Genomic DNA, 20,779 nt, shown 5'->3' with positions numbered 1-20,779 from the left:
CGCATGGCGACGAATGAAGAAGCCGCGCGGATGTTCATGTCCATGATAGGGTCACCATCGTATCTCCCAAAAATTAGCTGCGAACGATAACCGCATCCGCCGTCTTTTCATGATACGACTCTTCCTTCGGTCGCTGCTCCGGCGGGGTGAACAAGTTCTCGAACATACACTCATGCAATGTCAAATCGTCGTCGTCGTCGCTGCTGCTGCTGCTTTACGATGATGAGTTTGCGCTTAAATCTGTTGTGCTTTTATCATCTAAATGTAGCAGCATCGTCCAGACGGCCGCGCTTAGGTGCTGCCGCACGCACTGAGCGACTATCGCGGCTCCTGGATTCCGCCATTTCTCCTCCGTCACCCGGGGATAAAACCAGAAATGACGTAAAAGAGTTCATGTGACTTCCTCGGCGTTTCCTGTTACTCCGCCGCTGGTGACGGAGCACTGAGAACTGTTCTCGGATGGTCTAGGCTCCAGAAAAGTGCTCCTCCTCGACCAATGAAGCACAACGCCCCTGCTCCTGCTCGACCACTGGAAGAGGCCAGAAATCGCGAGAGTACTTTGGGTGCAGTTAGAAGTGCTGCAGTTCGCCCAATGGAAAGCGCTATTAGAGTTGGTGTAATGCCGCGAACCATGTAAGGGATTGTTTTTTTATTGTTTGTTTTTACTGCCAGGCCACACCCGGCTGGGTTATCTGCGTTCCAAGCAAAGCACGGTTCCATTCTTTATTTTTATGCCGCACGGGCGATCACATTCAGATAAGCAGACTGTTTCGCCCTAACGTCGCTAGCCCGGAATACTCTTCTGTGATCTACAATATTCTGGATGTGAATCGATGGTTCCAGAAACACTTGCGCCGAAAGATAAAAGCCTGCAGAGCAGACCCCGCGGCATTCGATCGCCGACGCTCGATTGCGTATACATCACTTTGCTGACTTTTGCTTTGCCGCCTGTGTATTCTTTGAGTAGTTAGGGGAGCACAAGTTCGCTTCACCCAGCAAACCACTAACATCTCTGTGACGTCCCAAAAAGATCGGAACGTCTTTGTCAAAGCAGTATCTCTATTAGACATCCGTACAACGTAAAATAATTTATAGAAATTTTTGGATGTTGAGATAACGTTGCTCGTACCTTAATGTGGGACGTTCTTTTTTCTTTCAACTTTGCTTCAGACGTTCTCTCGATGTTGCTTCTGCTTCATTTGTTGAGAGTATTTAGACATATTATTCTGACGTTGTTCGGATGTTGCTGGTATGTTCGTTTTTACTTCGAACATGTCTATCGCTGTTACATTTATTTTAGCTATATCTGCTATACTTTATTTTCAAACTCTCCGCAGGCGTACTATGTTGAAGTAGTACCGAGCGACAAGGATGAGACTAGCGGCAACTTGCTGTGACTTTACCGAAAAATCACAAAGTTAGCCTTACTAGGATGAATAATTAAGTGGTTCTTTCCGCACCAATCCAAAATATTAATAAAAAACGAATTTATTTTATTTGTCAAGGAACTTATGCTGATGTCACACATCGAAAAGGTTGTCTCGTCTGCGTATAAGACGCAATGAGAATACGCAACCTTACCAAAACTTTTCATAGCAGGTCTGGAGGGAGTGTTTACAAAGCTTGACCGCGAAAATATAGGATTGACCAAAAAAGCGGAACACTTAGCCATATCAAGTTTGCAGAAGACTTAGTTTTGTTGAGTGAGGCTAAAGAACAGCTGCAAACAATGCTTGAGAAACTACAATCACAAAGCATGGCCATGGGGATAAAAATAGTATGAGCAAACTTTAATTAACGAGGAATGAGGATGCGCTGAACGTCCTCTTTTATTCAGGAAGCGAGACGCTAGAAAAATTTAAAGAATACTACTACCTCGTACGGTTTGTTAGGGCTGACCACCAGCACTAAAGAGAAAACCGGTGCGGAACAGATCAGGAGCACCCTGCAAGCACACCGAGCAGCACAGCTCACGAGCGGTTGCAGGTCATTGGGATATGCTTTGCTCCTGCGGTGGACCTGAGTAATCCAATCATTAGAAACCGAAAATTTAGGCAAAATGCCTGTTTTTCATTGAGTCGGTTACCAGCCTATTTAACACATAATCATAAACCAAGAGAATGGAGAGAATTTTAAGCAATAGTTTATTAAGCCTATCAGCACCTGTTTTGAATATGTGAGCTTTTTAATGAATATATAGACCGTATGGGCGTATATGGGCTTTTTATCGCCCTAAATGCATGTTTTGTGTTATATATGCCTTTTGTTGGTTCAAGCTAAAGCGCAGCACCTTAATAAGTAATATTTGTTGGTTTTTCCCGTAGATGTTCTGCAAGAACTGTTTTTGCTTCAGAAGGCCGCCAAAGGTTTTTTGTCGTACTCCGTTTGCAAGAAAAATACCCGAGCCGTGACAAGCACGCCGAGTAACGCCAACAGAACTCGATTCGCTGCCATCTCCACCTCGTCACACCGGCGAGCTCCCAGAAGCCCGCACGCAGTGACACTTAGGCAGCCAACCTCACTGACGTAACTCCTGTGCCCACGAGGTGGACCAACAGCGAAAGCTTTTGCAAATCTTCCCTATCCATTGCTAACTCCACAAAAACCAAGCAAACAAAACGAACCTGACAACACTCGCACATGCTACTCAAGCTGAAAGGCGCTCCATAAGGGAAATGCGCATGCAAACCTTACATGCCGAATTTCTAGGGTGCCGCAACAAGCAGGTGCACAGTCTTTAGGTGATCACGGGTAGACCTCAGTCCGGCAAGATGGAGCCCGTGTAGGATGAAGAAGAAATGAGAAACGGAGCTCATAGCAATAAGCATCTTGGCACTTTTGAAGTACCGTAGCCATGACAGCCGTAATTTACTTTGCCGGGTAAATTTGAAAGGCATTGATAGCGGAGAAATAAAACAATTAGGTGCACAGAATATTCCGTATATCGTGCGCAGTTACTGAACGGTGTTATTACTGCAGCATTGCTAGTCTTCGTCCTTAGCAGACCAGAAGAGCTCAGTAATTTGTGCAGCATTATTCAACTTCCCTGTAGTATCCAACGGATTCATCGGTGTTGTCAGGCGCTGAGGACGTCGTTCCAATCTGTGAACACCTAAATACCTGACATTAAGATCTTTCTTCTAGGCCAAACTTCGTCTTCAAGCAACAATTTCATATTGTGCCTGTACCACCAGAGCCTGTTTTTTCTTTTAAAGTCTCGGCTAATGGCGGGAAAACAATACAAAACACGGGATGGGGGTATCAACAACTTTGCGGTCGCCAAAAGCGTCGCAGCCCAAATAATTTACAGCAGGCTACACTTAAACAAGACTTGGCACATTCAAAAGAGCAGATGGAACAGCGCTCACAGCGTAAACCTTACGCTGATAGGATTTGGCTGTTTTTAGTCAAGATTTAGGTTCACTGAAGCTCTTACAAAAAGCCACAGGCCGCCACACTAGTTCTGTTCTTGTAATCTGACCAAATTGCCGGGCTTTCCGCAGAACGTGATTCGTCGAATGTCAAAGGCAGAATAATGACCACGCAGCTGGAAATACTCTGCGAGCAGGCTACAACGTTTCCGATCGGCCTTGTGGCTATGGCAGCCTCAAAACCCAATGAAACAGTTGCTACGATGCCCATTTGATCCGTCTTTCGTGGTGACCTCTTTTTTGTACAACCACGTACACAAAAGTTGGAGAGCTCTTTTGCTTAGCCTTCAAAGCTGAAATGCAAAAGTCGAGCACGAGCAGATGTGTATACGTCATCTGCACTCCTGAAAAACACCTGCTAAGAATATCACCTTGCACAGGTGGATTGTACCACATACGTTGTGCACCTGTTCTCAACCCGCAGCCGAGCCAAACAAAGGGGCCGTGAAAGACGGCTGGGCCGTTGGTCAATAAACAATCGGGCCGGCAGTGTTCCACTCACCACGTGTATTCTTCGCAGCCTAGGATTCTGGAAATATTTCCGGTGTTGGCCAAAGCCTGGCGAGAGCTGGGTCTTATGCGCAGCAGAAACTCTCAATGCAAAACAGAGAGAAAAAAGTTTATTAGATATTTGCAAGGGGCCTGCTTGGTCCGGAAATTATAGAGGAGCTAACGACGACATTACAGAACCTCTGCCTGATTCGCGGTGCAAGTTGACTTTGTTTTTCAGTGTGGCATGTTGCGGTGAGCCATCATTTGTAGAATGTGTAGCATCCCTGAGAGTGTGAAGCCGTATCTGGTCTTTGAGGTTCTATAGTCCCAAGGCTCAGGACATGGCGCTGGAACGCGTCGCCGTTACAATTCCCACCTCCGAGCAGACACACGGATTCGACATGTTTGACAGGTTTCCTCCGACAATTTGTTTGGAGTGTTTGGGAGGATTTATTGCGCCTCCTTCCCATCGCATAAAAGCAGTGCGACAACTACAGTGTATTCTTACGGCGCGGTTACAAACAGTGCTCGAGCCTGGCACCTGTGGCAGTGGTTATCTGCTTCCCACAGTGACCGTCCTGGAGAAGCGAAATAACTACGAGGCTATTAAGAAACGAAGATATTGCGGGCCTGCTGCAAGTGTCCTTCTCAAAAGGATGGTAAAAAGGCAGGTGAGGTAAGCATTTGGGTTTGGATATGCTACTTTTATACTGAATCGTTGAAATGGCAGGTTTCGATATCTCAAAGGAAAGCGCGAGCTTGCGGTTACCAGTTGTTGATAACGAAGGTTTACGCTATCACGCGTACCACTCAGTTTTAAGTGAGGTAAAAAAAAGGCTACTATCAAAAAAACGACCTAGCTGGTTGAGGGGCCCACATCAGCCCGAGCATATTTTGCCATCTCTGCCACGCCCGAGGAGCAGCAGTAGGAGCAAAACTTCATTTACACTGTTTTATTGACTTCAATAACTGCCTTAATAAATTTATTAACTGCTCTTCGATCAAGTCCACAATGTAGCGAATGTGATAAATTACAATAAGAAATCAGGACACGGAAGGCCAAAATTCCAGCACTCAAATCTCCCATTACACCACTCAAGAAAACATGCGCACGACCCCCACCAACACAACCGGGTATACTCACTAAAGCGGCCTCAGTGGAACCCATCACATCTCTTATACAATCCCTCAAGGAAAAGAAACGAAGGCGAGAACAATCGTCACAAATGCAGGAGGAAACGACCTTAGCTACATAACCGAAGAAAAATTACCGGTTAGTCTCGAGCAACTCACTATCCCCGTTCAGGACCAGTTGAATACCATTTCAACTAAGGTGGGACAAGTTGCGAGTCAAGTTGCAAAGCTTTCGAGACATATGCAGGGCACACAAACGAGAATCGAGCTCCTCGAACTCGAGCATCCTGCAGACGCCGCCCGAAACCCAAGACGGGAGGAACCTTACATCCGCCAAGGACAGAACGACACAATGGACGAAAAATACGCCACCGCTCATGAACACGAACTCCAAGCCGAATGCAGGTAATTATATTTGATCTGGCAATCATGCATTCCAAGTTTTGAGATTAGGAATGATGACGTACACGTATATGTACATAGGCAATCGTGTCCCTCCGACGAAATGGCCACGCCCGAAAGTTCCAGCTTATTTCGCCACTGAACCATTCCCGCCAAAGCAAGGAGTGAGCTGTTGCGGTACATGCTGGTACTAGTTGGGTACCTTTTGTCAAGATCAACAACTTCAAATGACTTAACCTACTTTTCCTAATGTACTACACGGCAGTACTCTGAAGCACTTCGGGTGAACGGTTTTTTAATATTGGCAAACAAAGTTTTGACGAAAAACAACGGGTTCGTCTGCCCGACTAAAACATCATGATGCAACACTTGCTTACTTCTTACGAACACTATACTAATTTGCGAATGTGAATTCCGGATATTTTTTTCGTACTCGTACTATACTACTGAATCAGCGTTAATCAGCGTTAAAGTTCCTTTCGATGCGATTTTTGGTGAAAGAAATTTTTTTTGTTCATGCAAGTTAGTAGCTTTGTATTTGCACACCTGAAGCGCAGTACCCTTACTGTGCATTTAAAGACCGAACTGGAAAGTGCCATATGTCCTGCAGCTATAGTAGTCGAGCACCAATGTTTCAGTTATACATGTATGAAAAATCTGCCTCCATGCCTTCCTTTTGATTCTATTTATCTGTAGATATTTTAGTGGCTAACGTGTTGATATTGGTATAATAAACATTGTTAGATGTATGTTTGAAATTGTTCACTCCCTCGGGCATCTGAATGCACCGACATTATATTTACTTGAAAAATCAAATGTATTATTAATCTTACCCCTCCAACGTTCGAAGTGTAACTCGAACACGTTTTGTTCGCAATAACGAAGCTTCTAACGCGAACACGTTACTAAATTTGAAAAAAAACGAGAAACGAGCTTCCGTTGCTGTTCTAGAAAGGCGTGTACAACATATCACGTTTGTGAAGTAGTTGGTAAGCCACAATGACGAACAGAAGTCTCTACGAGCGATTCACGGTTTGGTACAAAGAAATATGCAGAGAAGTGTGCCTGAAAACACCTCATAAGTAGCCGAGCGCCCTTTTTCAGTATTCGGTATTTACTTTTAAAGTTCTCCTTTTGGTAATCGAAACAAGTCTGTACGTCTAGTATAATTTCTGCGTGGGTACTATGGTGCCAGTAACAGAATTACAAACCCGTAGCGTCCCACACCCCGACGTGCGGTAATAGGCGACCCATGATTATTACGTATGTAGCCAGCAATTTCACAGTATCTTCTCTTTAAGCACGGAACAAACGAAAACTTTCTCGAAGCACTTATATGTTATAGTTCGCGGTCGCCAAAATGACAGCGACATATGAAAGTGTTCCGTAGTGTTTAAAAATGCGTCATCGTGGCTCAGTTTCAATACGCAATGTTGCGTAAGTGAAATTCACGGCTGTAGCTTGCGTGCAGGTTAGCTTTAAACCTTTCAGCAGGTTTGTGCGTCTTTGATTCCTATAACACATTTGAGGACGTTTTTGGGAATCGGACCTGAAATCATTTAAGAGAGGGAAATGCATAGAGACTTGGAAACAGGATGTAATAAAACCTGTTGTACCGCGCGCGAGTAGTGAAAGCCGTGCTTGATTAAAAAGAAAATTACACCCAATTATTTTTAGTAAACATATGCAATAAGAATATTGTACAAGAACTTTCCGGTGCAGGGATTACGCGGCTTGAAAGCCAAACTCAAAAACTGTTAAATTTCGCACAGTGATTTATAAAAATGTTCAGAAATCACAAAATCTAAGAAATGACTTCCCAGCGCACCTCTATTAACAGGCTCAAGATCTTGTTGAAGACCACTATGAAACAGCTACAAGAACATAAAACAGTCCATTCATCGCCTATCACTGGCAGCTTGAGCTGCAAATGACCTTTGCGAATGGACAATACTGAGCATGACGTGTTTAAAAGAACTGACGATTCCGTGTTTAGGCCTGATGATATAAAAAAGTAGAATGAGAAAGGTTTTGTTGAGCAACAATAAACGAAGGCGTTTTCAATTTTTTAAAACATTAAGTGTGACGCAAATCAAAGCTTTTCATCAGCCTAGTTAGTTTTAAAATTTGTGAAATGTTTAAGGGCGCTGGCTTAGGTTTAAATATATTACTTGCAAGGTGAGCTGCGCTTCACCTTGCCTCCTTGGTTTTCCCGAACGTCATACAGCTTTGTGTAACGCAGCAAACCCATACGTTCCAAATATAATACCACATACCAAAGTTTACCTAGCATTTCCTGTCATTTCAGTAACACTTTGAAATTATCGCTTTATACATTTACCCAATAAGTTTAAAGTAAAAGATAATTTAATATAATTTGTCGCGTTCAATTTGACAAAAGAAATGGCTTTTAAAGTGTCGCAACAAAATGCACGTTAACGAAAAATAAAAAAACAATTTCGCTAACGTAAGGCTTGGAATCTTCCCACTTATTATAGCAGTTTGTGGGTATGCGATTGCTGGGATGAACTCTAGGCGATTAAAAGACGTCGGGCCCCGCCCTGTAGCCAATTTTGAGTTTTGGGTTATAGATAGCGTTGCACTGGAGATGGTGTAGTTGACTGCAGAGTGTGGCGGGTAAAAGGTTGAAAAAAGAACATTGAAATGCCGAGCATTCGCGACCTTGCCTCTCGGCGTCCGCCGAGTTTCCGCTGTTCGCTCAGTGGCTCTAGCAACAAAAAGAGATAAAAGGAAGGAAGAGCGCCTCGCGTTGGCTAGCAACAGCGGTGCCACAGCTGAAGCAAAACCCGCTCCACGTAACGTCGACCCGGATCGATGAACGACGCGCATGCTGGATTCGGTATTTTATAACCAGCTTGCATATCTCAAGATTACCTTGCGATTTCAGGATTTACCGCTGCACTTGATGGGACTTGCACTCAGCAAATCACTCCTTATTCGACCTAGTCACACAATGGGCCTCTTCGATTTACAGTCTCGGGCTCACCGCGGACTCCCCGAGAAGCAGTCCAACATTCGATTTTCCCGTGTATCCCTATGGCTTCGGGGAATCCTCGGGCTACCCGCGGGCAGCCCGCGGGGAGCCAGAAGTGGAAAATCGAAGAGGCGCAATGTCAGCGCAGCATTTTCCAGCCTGAGCTAGCGAGCGGCAGAGTCATGCCAATATTCAACGAGTTCAGCAGCTGTGTTTTTTGGGGCTTGCTTTCGGCAAGCATAATGGTTGAGAACGGCGGACCATCAGCTCACGATTGTGCAAATCGCTGGTTTGAGAAGGTCCATTCGGGTGGGTAAAAAAAATCGGGTTTAAACTCGATTCTCGTGCAACATGTTTGGGGTGTAACAACACTACTTACTCATGAAAGCAATGTCTACAAATGAGCTACGAGAACATTTTACACCAAAAAGAAAAATATCATGAGAATCGAGGAATCAAGAAAAAAAATTCAGCATTGCTGGGGCTCAAACCCGAATAATTAGCTCTAAAGCCCACAATTACACCCCTCGGCTACTGAGACAGAACCGTGGCGCTCTTTTAGCCATCACGATTCAACACTCAGTAACTCAACAGACGCAGAGACAACTGACCGACTATCCCTTTATTCCCTTCACCCCAGCCCTAAACTCCCTCTTTCCTTCAGTCACAATGATGATGATCATGTCGTCACGTAGCGGCCTCTCTTGGAGCTCATTGGCCTCACCCTCACATAGCAGTAGTATCAAAGAACAGGAGTCTTCCAAGCAAAGCAGTAGGTGGCACTGAGTGCGCACACAGGAAATGCCAGGCTTGTACAAGCGAGGGAACGGAATCTCGCACGCACACGCACCTTGTGGACGACGTCGTGCAGCCTGGCCTGCACAGCCTGCCAGGAGCGCTCCTGGTAGGGGGTCTTCTCCTTCGCGCAGCGGCCCCAGCAGACCACCTGCTGCAGGAACTGCAGGCAGGCGGACAGGCAGTCGCCGCACAGGGACTCCACCCGGCCCATCTCGCCTTTGACCTGGAGCTTGGCCACCTACAAGAGAGGGTGGCGACAAGGTTGACTGCGCCCTACGCTCGCCACCAGGCGAGGCCTCCGTGCGATCATATCCCCCACAGACGAGAGTCACTAAATGGACAACAGTCTCAAAACAGGCCCCACGTATCAAAAGCTGGTTCGAAGGTTGGCCCCCCCTTTACTGGGGGGCGAACATGGGGCAGGTTAACTAGCCTGCAACCTGTCGACGAAAAGTTGAAGTGGTACTCGGGCACGGAGAAAGAAGTATTTCAGGAGGGAAATCTGCCGGGCTAGGACAGTGTGGGCGGGCGGCACATTAATGTCACTGTCTCGCGAGGAGGAAATGCAGCTTGCGGAGCAGAACAACAGAAGGTGCGTCAAGCGCGTTGCCATAGTTTACATATTGTTCTACGGACGCGATGCACAAAAACTGTAATATGATCGAATATATCGTGAAAATTGCCAGATTTCTTTCTGTAAAATAAATAAATAGAAGTACTGGGCATTTTAGCAGCAACTATTAATAAATACTTCCCTAGTTACAAGCCGTACCGCGCTTGAAACGAAGCACTAAATGGAATCCCGGAGCAGACTACATCTGCCGACACCGCCTTCCCACCACGAGTGGTTCACTCTCGCCACTCCCGCGGGCGGGTTCTGCAATTTTCGCGCGCTTTTCATGTTGCACAGGCAAGGCGGCGAAGTTAGGACAGTCTGAATATGAACTAATGGCATAGAGAATAAGAACCATCATTCAGTGGAACTAAACATGTGGCGTTCTAGAAAAATCAAAGCCCCTTGATGTTACGACAACGATGTTTGATACGCGAAGATTTCTTCCACCGACTCCAATGAAAGTTCAGTCACGCGAGGGATTCATCGGTGTCGTCTGCGGCCTGGCCACGACGACAGCCGGATATGCACTGGCTGACCTTGAACCGGCGCACCTTTTCCCTTTGGCGCCTCCCTACAGAGGGCGTGTCAGTGCCGTGTCCGGCGCCGTGACTTTATCGCACCGCAGGAGCAAGCCCTGTTGCGCCTCCTGAATAATTCTTGCTCCGTGTACTCGGGTGCTCGCGGCTGCTGCCGTGAGTCATATAAACGAAAAACCGCGGAAACGCAAGCAAGCCCTCCATAATTCATTATTTCCTAATTTGAAAAGTAAGCTTCATTTTATTAATGTGTGTTGTTTACACTTTCGTGACCGCGGAAAAATTGTTGTTTTTGGGTGCTCCAGAAAATATTTTTTTTTCTTGTCGCGTACAATGAGTGATGCTGAAGTGTAAGATATGAAAAGATGGAAAAAGAATAGGGCTTTCTAACAGTAATAATTTCAAACAACAGATGTATTAAAAATTTTATAAAAAATTAACAAAACCAAAAAGTAACAAAAAAAAAAACAAAATGATTAGAACACGAATTCCACTTTGCACAGGGTACACGTAAATAATTTTTGAAATGTAAAATTTGAACATAAGACTATTATAGAATAATACTGCAAAAATGAGCTCTGTAAATACGGAAGTTATTTACATACATACAATTATACAAACACTAGTGCCTACCAATTGTTTTTGGGTAGTCCAGGAAATATTTTTTTCTTGCCACAGAAAATGATGGGTGCTAAAGTGCAGAAATGATATGATAGCGTAAGAATGAGGCTTTCAACAGTAATAACTTCAAGTAACAGATGCATTAGAGATTTTATCAAAAAATTGTGAAAACGAAAAAAAAAAATTCATGATAACTTCAACGCTACTTCGCACATGGTAGACATAAAAAAATTTGAAATATACACTTTGAACATAAGACTGTCATATAATAATACTGCAAATATGAGCGGAGCAAGTACAAAAGTTATTTACATACAAAGATAAAAATATGATTGTAAACACAAACAGCCGCGCGCTGCTCTGGAGTGCTACGCCAAGGTCAACTCCTGGCAGTCTTTATGGAGAAAACTCAACTCTGTGCAGTTGGCGTGAGATGGTCTCGCCCGAATGAAGTCGACACCCTGCGGATAAGAGCTGTGGCCTTTAGATCAGGGCCGGATCTGTTTACAACAAAACACGCCGGCGATAAAGCGACAGGAGAAGAAAGCGAAACTCAAGGGCGCACACCCGGTGATGGTCTGGGGCGACTTGACGCCTTTACGCTGACCGTAGGAAAGTCTGACGAATCGACGTCATCTTCCGTTTCTGTGCTGCTACCATGATACACTGATTCGAGTTCAGTTACATCAGAATCCGTCGAAATTCACTGTTCGCAAGAGGCATCGGCGGGCGGCAGCGATGCCATAACTGAAGCCACGGGAGCTCGTCTCCCTGCCGGCGAAGGACATTTAAAAATCCCCCACGCGGCAGAAAAAATGCAACTCGAAAGGGAAACTGACAAAATACTCCCTCCTTTACCATCTGGATGGTGTTAGCAGTCTAGAATCGTTCGGGGAGCGCCAAAATTTGAATTTGTATTCACTGGTAGCTTATTATCGATGGGAATAGGCGCGGTCACGAAAGTGTTAATTACTAAATGTCAAGCAAAGTAAATTTTCTGGCCCCCTAGGTGCCACACTAATACACTTGCTCTTCAGCTTCAAAGAGAGCAGGCAAGGGCGCTCGCACAACAGGATTCTCAAGCAGAGTTTGGCAGCTGCCCGATATTGAAGAACTCTGACCGCCACAGATGGCTCTTTCTAAGTCCCTTGAAAAGAAACTTGAGCCTGGCCGGGGAGTCGATCCAGAAGTGCATGCGCGTTCACATGAATGCGGAGTGGACCGATGATTTAAACCACATCACGCTCCGCGTTCTTACCACTCCCTTCACAAGACAACTTACCCCCCATCTCTCTCTCTCTCTCTCTTAAACCACTTAAACCACATCACTTCTCTCTCTCTCTCTCTTAAACCCTTAAACCACTTAAACCACACCACTTAAACCTCTTAAACCACATCACGCTCCGCGTTCTTACCACTCCCTTCACAAGACAACTTATACCCCCTACTCTCTCTCTCTCTCTCAATACACCTCACCTGTCCCAAGAAGGTTGGGGAGCCCAGGAGATTAGCCACAAAGGAAGCCACGGTGAGCCGGAACCGCTGCAGCTGCTTGTCTGAGTGCAGTCGCACGTCAAACACCTGGGGGTGCCTTGGACGCTCGTCGCTGCTCTCGTCTGCAAAACGGGGCAACAACTTCCTTTCGCTCGGCCCTCTACGGCTGCCTCGCAAACCACCCTACGTCAAACACGGCCTCCGCGATCGGCTGCCGGCGGTGCGCCGTTGCTCCGGCCGTCCCATTCGGCCGGAGAGAGCGTAATTTGGAAGGGGCCGTTTCGGCGCTTTCCGCCGCACCGCGGCGCGCGGAGCCGATGGTTGAAAGCAACAGCCGTCCGTGCTGCGCCGGTCCGCGAAATGACTTCTGACAGCTTTTGCGCTCCGTATGGCAAAAAAAAACGGCCATAGCTGCTTTTAGGAATGGAAAGTAATATTACAGCACCTGGTGATGCCTTTATGTCGGCTACGGTGGCGACAAGGCGGGTTTAATTCACATGCGCTGTCCCGCACTACGCTCCACGGAACCGACTATGCCTTTCCGATAATGCCGCGGTAGCGAAATTTCCCGCGTTTAAATGATGTTCAAATCATAAACAGGTATTGTTATTTCTTATGCTGGCGTACGGTCTTAATTCAGTTCTGTACAGCCAAGGCTATTAACTTGAAACAACGGGTGGCCGCTGTTTTTTCTGGCATTTGAATCAATCTTTATGGGTCCTAATACCGGTTGAGACTGAAAAACGCCGGAAGTGAATTATGTTGAGGGATTCCTGAGCGACATCGTAACCTCCGTGGCACATCTGCGTTATGCTATTGCGTTTTCGTTTTCAGCGGCAGCAAACAAAAAATAAGTTAACTTAGATGTACTCCGTTTTTATTTCGTTCTTAAAGGTATCTCGGTGCCTACTGGGAAGCGCGATAAGCACTGTGGGTGGTATAAATACCTAAAATACTCGAACTTTTCGTTACTGATTTCAAGTTCCACCTGAGAAGTAACAATTAGCTTTTATATGTTTGGTTTGAATGTTAGCAAGTTCTCTTCACCCTAAAAAGTTACCTACCACAGCGCACAAGCGAGTCCAGCGGCCGCATGGCTTTTTTACATAATCACTGCGGAAGCATTAAATACTCAGTTACACAAAAATATGGAGTTGGGTCTTCGATTGTACCCTGCTGGTCCTGCCGCTGGCCAGCTTTCACACAGAATAACGGCAGTAAACTGTTTTTTTTTAATATAGGCAGTAGTTTTATTCAGAAATGTGGGATCTCAAAGCGTGTGCCGGACACAAGCAGAAAATATTTCAATGCGGTAAAAAAATTCAGATATATGCTTATAATTTCAAATCACGTCGCAGTGCCCTGGATGTTAGTTTCTTGCGCGATGGGGCCTGGTAGGTGATCGTTGCAACAACATGGCACGCCAACTGCAAACTTGTTCTCATCACCCCAAATAACTATTTATAATAACTTTATAAATAACCTCCGAGAAAGTACTGCGTACCACTCCGTATGCTCGCTCCACGCTTGAAACATGGTCAACCTTTCGTTGATCGCTGGCACACCTTTGCTTCAGTTAAATAAGTTTCTCTAAGCTGCTGAGACAAGCCGATTTCATAAAATCACCGTCAAGCCTCTTATTTCATCAAAACAAAACGCCCGCAGGGGAGGCAAGAGGAATTACGACAGCGAAGACACCCAGCCGCGAGCGGCCGAACCATCGGCTAACACCGCCACCTCGCGGCACGTTGCGGAGTGAGCCGCATTACATTACGCTGGCAGCCGATCGCGGAGGCCGTGCGTCAAATCTAGTCTCGCATAGCTCAAAAAACATAATTTAGTGATCGAGCTATTACAACTCAGCGTCTTCTCCCCAGGGGCCTCAAAAGAGCTCACTTGAGAACTCATATCCGTAAAGACAAGTTTTTATAAGTTATTACTTTTGTATTGCCTGGGTGAGCAGTTCCCTGATCCCCCCCCCCTCTCATGTGTAAGGGTCACCCCCACCCCAACTTCCGTGCGGTGGTTTGGCCACCTTTCATCTCCACCAGACCCCAACGAAGCATTAATTAAAAAAGTGATCACAGCTTTGAAACCTCCCGAATTTGTTTGTCTGAGATAGGCGGAGCAAGTGAACAGCAGCCCTCCTACCCTCTGAAGTTGAACAGTTTCTGCATTTTTAGAGGAAACAGAAATCGTTTCTAAAAGTGCGATTTTGAATCGGTGCACTCCGTGAGGTATCCGCCAGAAATCCGCTATGTATGAAAATGGCCCGTCAGAAAATCCACGAGCCACTAGACTAATTTTTTTCCCTTTAAAATAAAATGAAATCAGCCAGATTTAGCAGAAAATCCGCTAAATTGGCATCACTGATAACCGCGCCATCGAAAGTCCCCGCGTCAAGAAAGCGATCGGCGCTCACAAACGTGTGTCCAAAACAACTGCGCATTTGGGTGCAAACTCAATTGAAATGTCTAGAATGAAACTTCAGGCTCGACCATTCACTTCATTTGAATGCTTGGGTAGCAGCGCACGAGAGGCGAGCCGGATATAAACCAACGTGATTGCTCCTCTACTACCCAGTCGTGTTTCAATCTGTTCCCCCCCTCCCCCTATTTGCGGCACTACCAGAATAGAAAGCTCACCTACCGCATAAACGTAATCGCCATTCGGCCAGGCACAAATATAGACACGTTGTCGAGCAGATCTAGCAGTAGCTGCTCGCATCGGGAGCATGGAGCATGAGCATCGTCTTTCAACACTTGCGAGCTAGGACGTACCGCTTCGAGGCATCGTAAGTACGCATATAATTGGGCTATGAGGTAATTATTAACACAATGCATCATCGCGCGGTGTGAGAACACTTTGAATGCGTTGCTGTTTATAAGGTAGGCCCGCACTCCCAAATAAACTACGCGTGCGTTTTAGAGTAAGGAGCTCTCATTCGACGTCGACACTGGATCTCGTTCCGACTTATTCACCTGGTGTTATTGATGCGTTCAGATACGTTTAAGAAAACGTAACAGGAAGAACAGCACACACACAATCGCGTCGAAACGTCAACAGTGGAGCGCATGCAAGCCCAGCACTGGCGGCGGCTTGTGGCCCCCCTACAATGGGTACCCCAGTACAGTATTACGGCTCAGGTGCGTCATCAGTGTAAGAATTGAAACAGTGCAACAAGCAGCCGAGGCTTGTGTTGTTCCCAGGAACCGGGAACGTTTCCCGATGTGTAAAATGTCTACACATGCTAACGCTTTCGCTCGAAAACTCTTGCACAGAAGTGCAAAAAATTTTGCCGAATCCGAGTATCGAGCGTCCCCAAACTGGAATTTTGCCTAATTGGTTGCAATTGCCGCACTGGGCGGCAGGTGCCTCTGCTGAGGGGCAATTTCACCACCAACACGCATGGTGGGGTCTTTAACGTGCACTACAGGCACCGAGCACACGGGCGCGCATGCATTGACCCAGTGATGGGTGAATTTCGCCCTTGCCGCAGCCGGGTGGCCGGTCCCCGATTTCGCGCCCAGCGGCTGTGCACGCCATGCAGCCACTGGGCCGCTGCGGCTCGGGGGGGGGGCGTCCCCTGGGAAGGGCGGCTAGCAAATCCCTCTATTCTCCTGCTGGCCATTCAGGGCCGCGCACCGCGGGCAGAGTTCTCGCCGCTGCCACGTGGTGGAGCGGAATGCGCGCCCCTCCTTGCTGTGACCCTGCAGGCAGCAAGCCCGGCTGTCACAGGGACGTCCCCGTTAGAACATTGTTCTAGGCGCCTTATCAGAGTAACAAAACAAGTGCGGAGGAGAGACAGGAACAAGCCGCTCTAGCGGCATACCACACATCCAACCACGCATGCAGGGAGGGATATCCCGATTGGTGTCCTCGGTATCCTGCTTTCCGATGGGTCGCCAGGCAGGGAGGGGAGATGTACAAGTGGCGACACAGGTTCGACGACATGAAGAAGTGATGTCACTTACTTCCGGTTGAATTCATTTGCCCTTTTAACTCGTGAACTACCGCATTTACATGATTGTAAGTCGACCCGAATGTAGGTCGACCCCCAAAAAGTTGCCCAAATGTTGCATCTCTCTCTCTCTCTCTATCAAAAAAAAAGAAAGTGCCGCCTAGAAAGTCGTACCACAAAGAAAAGCTCTTCGGCAACCCACACAGCGGCTCTACCATCAATGATCGATGCTCCCACAAGAGCTGTGCGCTCGGGCTCTGCGTTAGTGAAGAGACTAGAGTAGAATTAAGTCGAGCTCTGGCGGCGGCAGCGCAAGTCGCAGCAAAAGAAGCAAGAGAGGACGTCGTCTGCCCCAACGGGCACCAGAACATTCTCGTAATAACCACCCCCGGCGGGATAACGCTGACCGTTATGCGGCGGTCGAGCGCATCGACGTCAGGAGAACTGCATGTGAGGTCAGTAAATACAAGGCCGCACCGTATGGAACATTTAAATGCGTGATTCGGGGCATTCCTCTCGAGGATACGGCCATGGACATCCAAGAGCAAGTCGTGCAGGACTATAACCCTACGGCATTACAAGCAAATCGCATCGGGCGATCTCGGTCGGTGGTCATCGCGTTTGCCGGAAAGAAAGTCCCAAGATATGTCAGGTACGGCAATCTCCTCACGGAGTGCACAATATATAGAAAGCAGATTGAAGCATGTCAAGCCTCCAGCCAGTTGGGGCATAGAATGGACGTGTGCCCAGACCCTAACAACAAAATCTGTCGAGGGTGTGGAACCGCCAAGCCCACCGACGATCACGCGTGTGAGCCCAAATGCGGCCTTTGCGGCGACAGCCACATCATGGCGGACAGAACGTGCAAAGCGCGTTTCAAGACTCCTTTCGTCGTCCGGCAACACCGGTGGGAAAGCAAGCACCAGAGACGACAAGAAAAGGACGCCGCCGCCGGCGTAGTGCTCCTGCAGACGAAGCGACGGTTCGAGATCAAGGGCGCCGACAAGGAGCGCCGACGGTCGCCGGCACAGCTGCTCCCGGTCGCAATCATGGGTGCGCGGCGGCGGCAGCGGCCGGCAGGGGAGCTCCTGCTCAAATATGGCACAGAGCGGCAACCGCCGCTTGGAGACGGTGGGAGAGGGGCGTCCGCCGGGCGGAGCAGTTCGAGGCGGCAGAGCGAGCTCAAGGACAGCAAGGCGTCGGCACGGGGACTGCGTTCGAGGTCATGGGGACGGCCTGGAGAACAAGGATCAGCAACCAAAAAGGTGGTCTGGGCCAGTGGGTCTCCCAAATCACTCGATTCGGAGTCCCCCCCCCACCGCCACCCCCTCAACCTTTCCTCCCCCTCCTCTCAGACTACAACTAAGGAAAGTGCAGAAATTGCGGAGCTTAAGAAGATCATTGCAAAGCAGAACGCACAGATATTAGAACAGAACGCCTAAATTAAGGGGCTCATGAGAAAAATAGATCAATTAGTTCCTAAGGCATACCAGGGGACGATAAATGACCAGGCAGACATAAACGGAGCGGCGGATGTCCCGCGGAAAATGCACCGTACGAGGTCACCCCCTCCGACTCCTAGCAAAACACAGGCACCGCAGAAGCAGGAGGCTGAAGCATAGAGGCTGAAGAAGCACAAACTAGCGAAACGTCTACGCTGCCACCTGTTGAGGAACAGAAGGAACTAACGTATGGTGAAACGATCATTCTAGCGGCGCTGAAACGCATGGAAGATCGACTTAACACGTTAGAGACTAAACACGTGAAGTATGCGGCACGAGTGGCGGCCATCGAGGTAAGAATGAAATCCACATCGTTAAAGAAGGAACAAACGAGTAGGATCAAGGAGGCCATCTCAAAGAGAAGGGGACGGCTAGAGACTGTGGGGACCAGGGTTCCGGCCGCAAGGCTAGCTCGGCTGAACTCCGCCACGGACCGCCGTCCGGCGTAGCGGTAGAGAGCAGCAAGGAACACACAAACACAACGAACGGCCAAACTCTCGTTTATTGGCGTGCCACCAAATCACGTAGCCGACTCTCGCTCGTCCCGACCCAGCCGTCCGGCGAGGATCAGGAGGCAGGCGCAAGGGGGTAGACAAAGGAAGGTGGGGAAGCCGGATCTCCGGTACTCACGTCTCCCCTCGTTGACCGCTGGAACCCAAGAGGCCCTTCCTTCGTTCCGCGCGCCGAGACCGGCCCACCGGGGCCCCGAAGAACCGGTTACGTGACAACGATCGCCGCGCCACGACACGCCAGCGGCGCGGCGCGAGCGACGCATCTGCCGAGGGGAGAGAAGGAGTCTTCCCCCCTCGCCTCGGCGGCCGCGGCGAGGAATGGGGAACGCGCCAGGACTCTGGGTTTCCCACATCCCTCCCCCCTTTGACCGAAGCCCCTCGGACACGAGGGTTCTGGCCGGCGGTGGTCTCACCGCTTGTTGCGCTGCATCGTCCACTCCTCGGGGTTCAAGCAAAACAACGCCGCACCTGCGCAACTGCGCTTCAGTCCACATTGCACCGCACGTCGCCGCCACATAGCACACATAGTTCGCCACAATCCGCCGATTGACCCGCTTCGTCCGTCTGCACTCAAAGCCGGCCGCGTGCGCTGTCCGCCGGCCCATGGTCCGCAGGCCCCGCCGGCGAAGTAGGCTGGGCCGTATGAAGACAGGGACCGGGCAGCAGGCTGCTCCCAGGCGGCCACCAGCCGCAGCGGTTCGCCCCGCGCCGACGGTGCGTTTGGTTGCCGCCCCGCCGGCGGCTTCCACCGCTTGCGGGGGTCAGCGGTGACGATCCCTGACGACTGGACCCGGGCAGGAGGCCGCGCTGTGGTGCTGCCTCTCAGGTGGCTGGCTAGCCAAGCGCCGGCGATGGCTGCCGCTCGGCACACCTCCGGCGGGCGCCTCCGCCAACAGCGGGCGGGGCGCGATCAGCTGACCGCAGGAGCCGGCCCGCTGCGCAGCTCGCTCGCTGTACGGGCGGCAGGGTGCTGTTTCGGCGTAAACAGCCGCTCGGCTCTCGTTCCCCCAGGGTAGCGGCTGGCTGGCTCGCAGCAGGCCTGGCGTGCTGGCGTCGTGGACCGTGGGCGTGCGGGCTTGAACCCTCAGGAGACGGTGGCCCACCCGGTCAGCGGACTCGCCGATTGCGGGTGTTGTAGCGGTGCGTCGGGAGTCTTCCCTCCGCACCTCCCTCGAGCTCGCGGTCTCGCGCGCCCGAGGTTGGAGCGTCGGCAGTAGCTTCCCTCCGAAAGTACTGCTTCAGCTCGCCCACGTGAATGGGGCTGCTGATTCGACCCGAAATCGGGTCTCTCAGCTTGTAGTTTAGCCGCGAGAACTTCTCGGCGACCACGAACGGTCCGACCCATCGGGGTGCGAGACCGGCCGCGAACTCCGCGCTAGCGTTGCTTAGCGCGTGGTTCCGTTTCAAGACAGTGTCGCCCGGCTGGTACGCCACGTCTCGATGAGCTCGGTCATAGGCCGCCTTCTGGTCGGCCCTGGCTTTACCGCGACTGCGGTTTGCCTCCTTGATGGCGTCCGCCAGCCGCTCGCGCAAGCGCCGTGCGTAAGCCGCGTCTGCTGCTTTCGCGGGGACTCCGTTCGGCCGTCGGGCCAGAACTGTATCCGTCGGCGTGTTCAGCTCTCTGCCGAACATCAGGAACGCTGGCGTGAAAGCCGTACAGCGATTCACGCTTGTGCGCAGAGCGAAGGAGATTGAGCTCAAGTGCTCGTCCCAGTCTTTTTGCCGTCTGGCATATGCTCCGAGCAGTGGCTTCACGTCACGATTGCGGCGCTCCGTCACGTTCGACTGGGAATGATAGCACGATGTTGTTTGCTGCCTGACACCCATGGCCGCACACGCTTCACGAAACAGTCTTGATGTGAAATACGTGGCGTTGTCGGTAATCAGCCGCTCCGGGAATCCGTAGCGACAGAACACTTCGGACAGCTTTTGCAGGATCTCCTGTGCTGTCGCTTTGCGCAGCGGATAGAGTTCAGCGATCCCACTGAAGTGGCATGTCACCAAGAGTACAAACTTGTACCCTCTCTTGCTGCGCGGCAGCGGGCCCATCAGATCGCACGCCAGGATCTCCCAAGGCTTTGTGCTCACGATAGGCTGTAGCAAGCCCGGCGCCTTACCGCCTCGCGGTTTGCGCTCTTGGCAGACGAGGCATGTGCGTACGTAACTACATACTTGCGCCTTCATGCCGGGCCAGGTAGCATACCGACAAAGCTTCCGCCATGTCTTTGGCGCGCTACCGTGACCGTCTGCGTCGTGGTAGTGCTGCAAAACAGCACCCCTGAGCT

At 49.4% G+C, this 20,779-nt stretch overlaps 1 protein-coding gene across 1 annotated transcript in view; it reads right to left on the bottom strand.

Moving 5' to 3' along the window:
• Nucleotides 1-1,888: 1,888 nt before the first annotated feature.
• LOC144163900 (HEAT repeat-containing protein 1-like) overlaps nt 1,889-20,779 on the bottom strand; it is a 76,234-nt gene continuing 57,343 nt past the window's right edge. Inside the window, exons 19-21 of the mRNA XM_077694568.1 lie at nt 12,502-12,634; nt 9,305-9,490; nt 1,889-1,945 (exon numbers count right to left, since the gene is read on the bottom strand). Of these exons, the coding sequence (XP_077550694.1) occupies nt 1,889-1,945; nt 9,305-9,490; nt 12,502-12,634 (376 nt within the window). The remainder of the gene's footprint in view (nt 1,946-9,304; nt 9,491-12,501; nt 12,635-20,779) is intronic.

Source organism: Haemaphysalis longicornis, unplaced genomic scaffold (genome assembly GCF_048455015.1).
Source record: "Haemaphysalis longicornis isolate Haplotype H1 unplaced genomic scaffold, Haemaphysalis longicornis Haplotype H1 scaffold_13, whole genome shotgun sequence".
Taxonomy (NCBI): domain Eukaryota; kingdom Metazoa; phylum Arthropoda; class Arachnida; order Ixodida; family Ixodidae; genus Haemaphysalis; species Haemaphysalis longicornis.
Note: the sequence above shows the minus strand (reverse complement) of the source record. Positions and strands in the feature narration are given on the sequence as shown.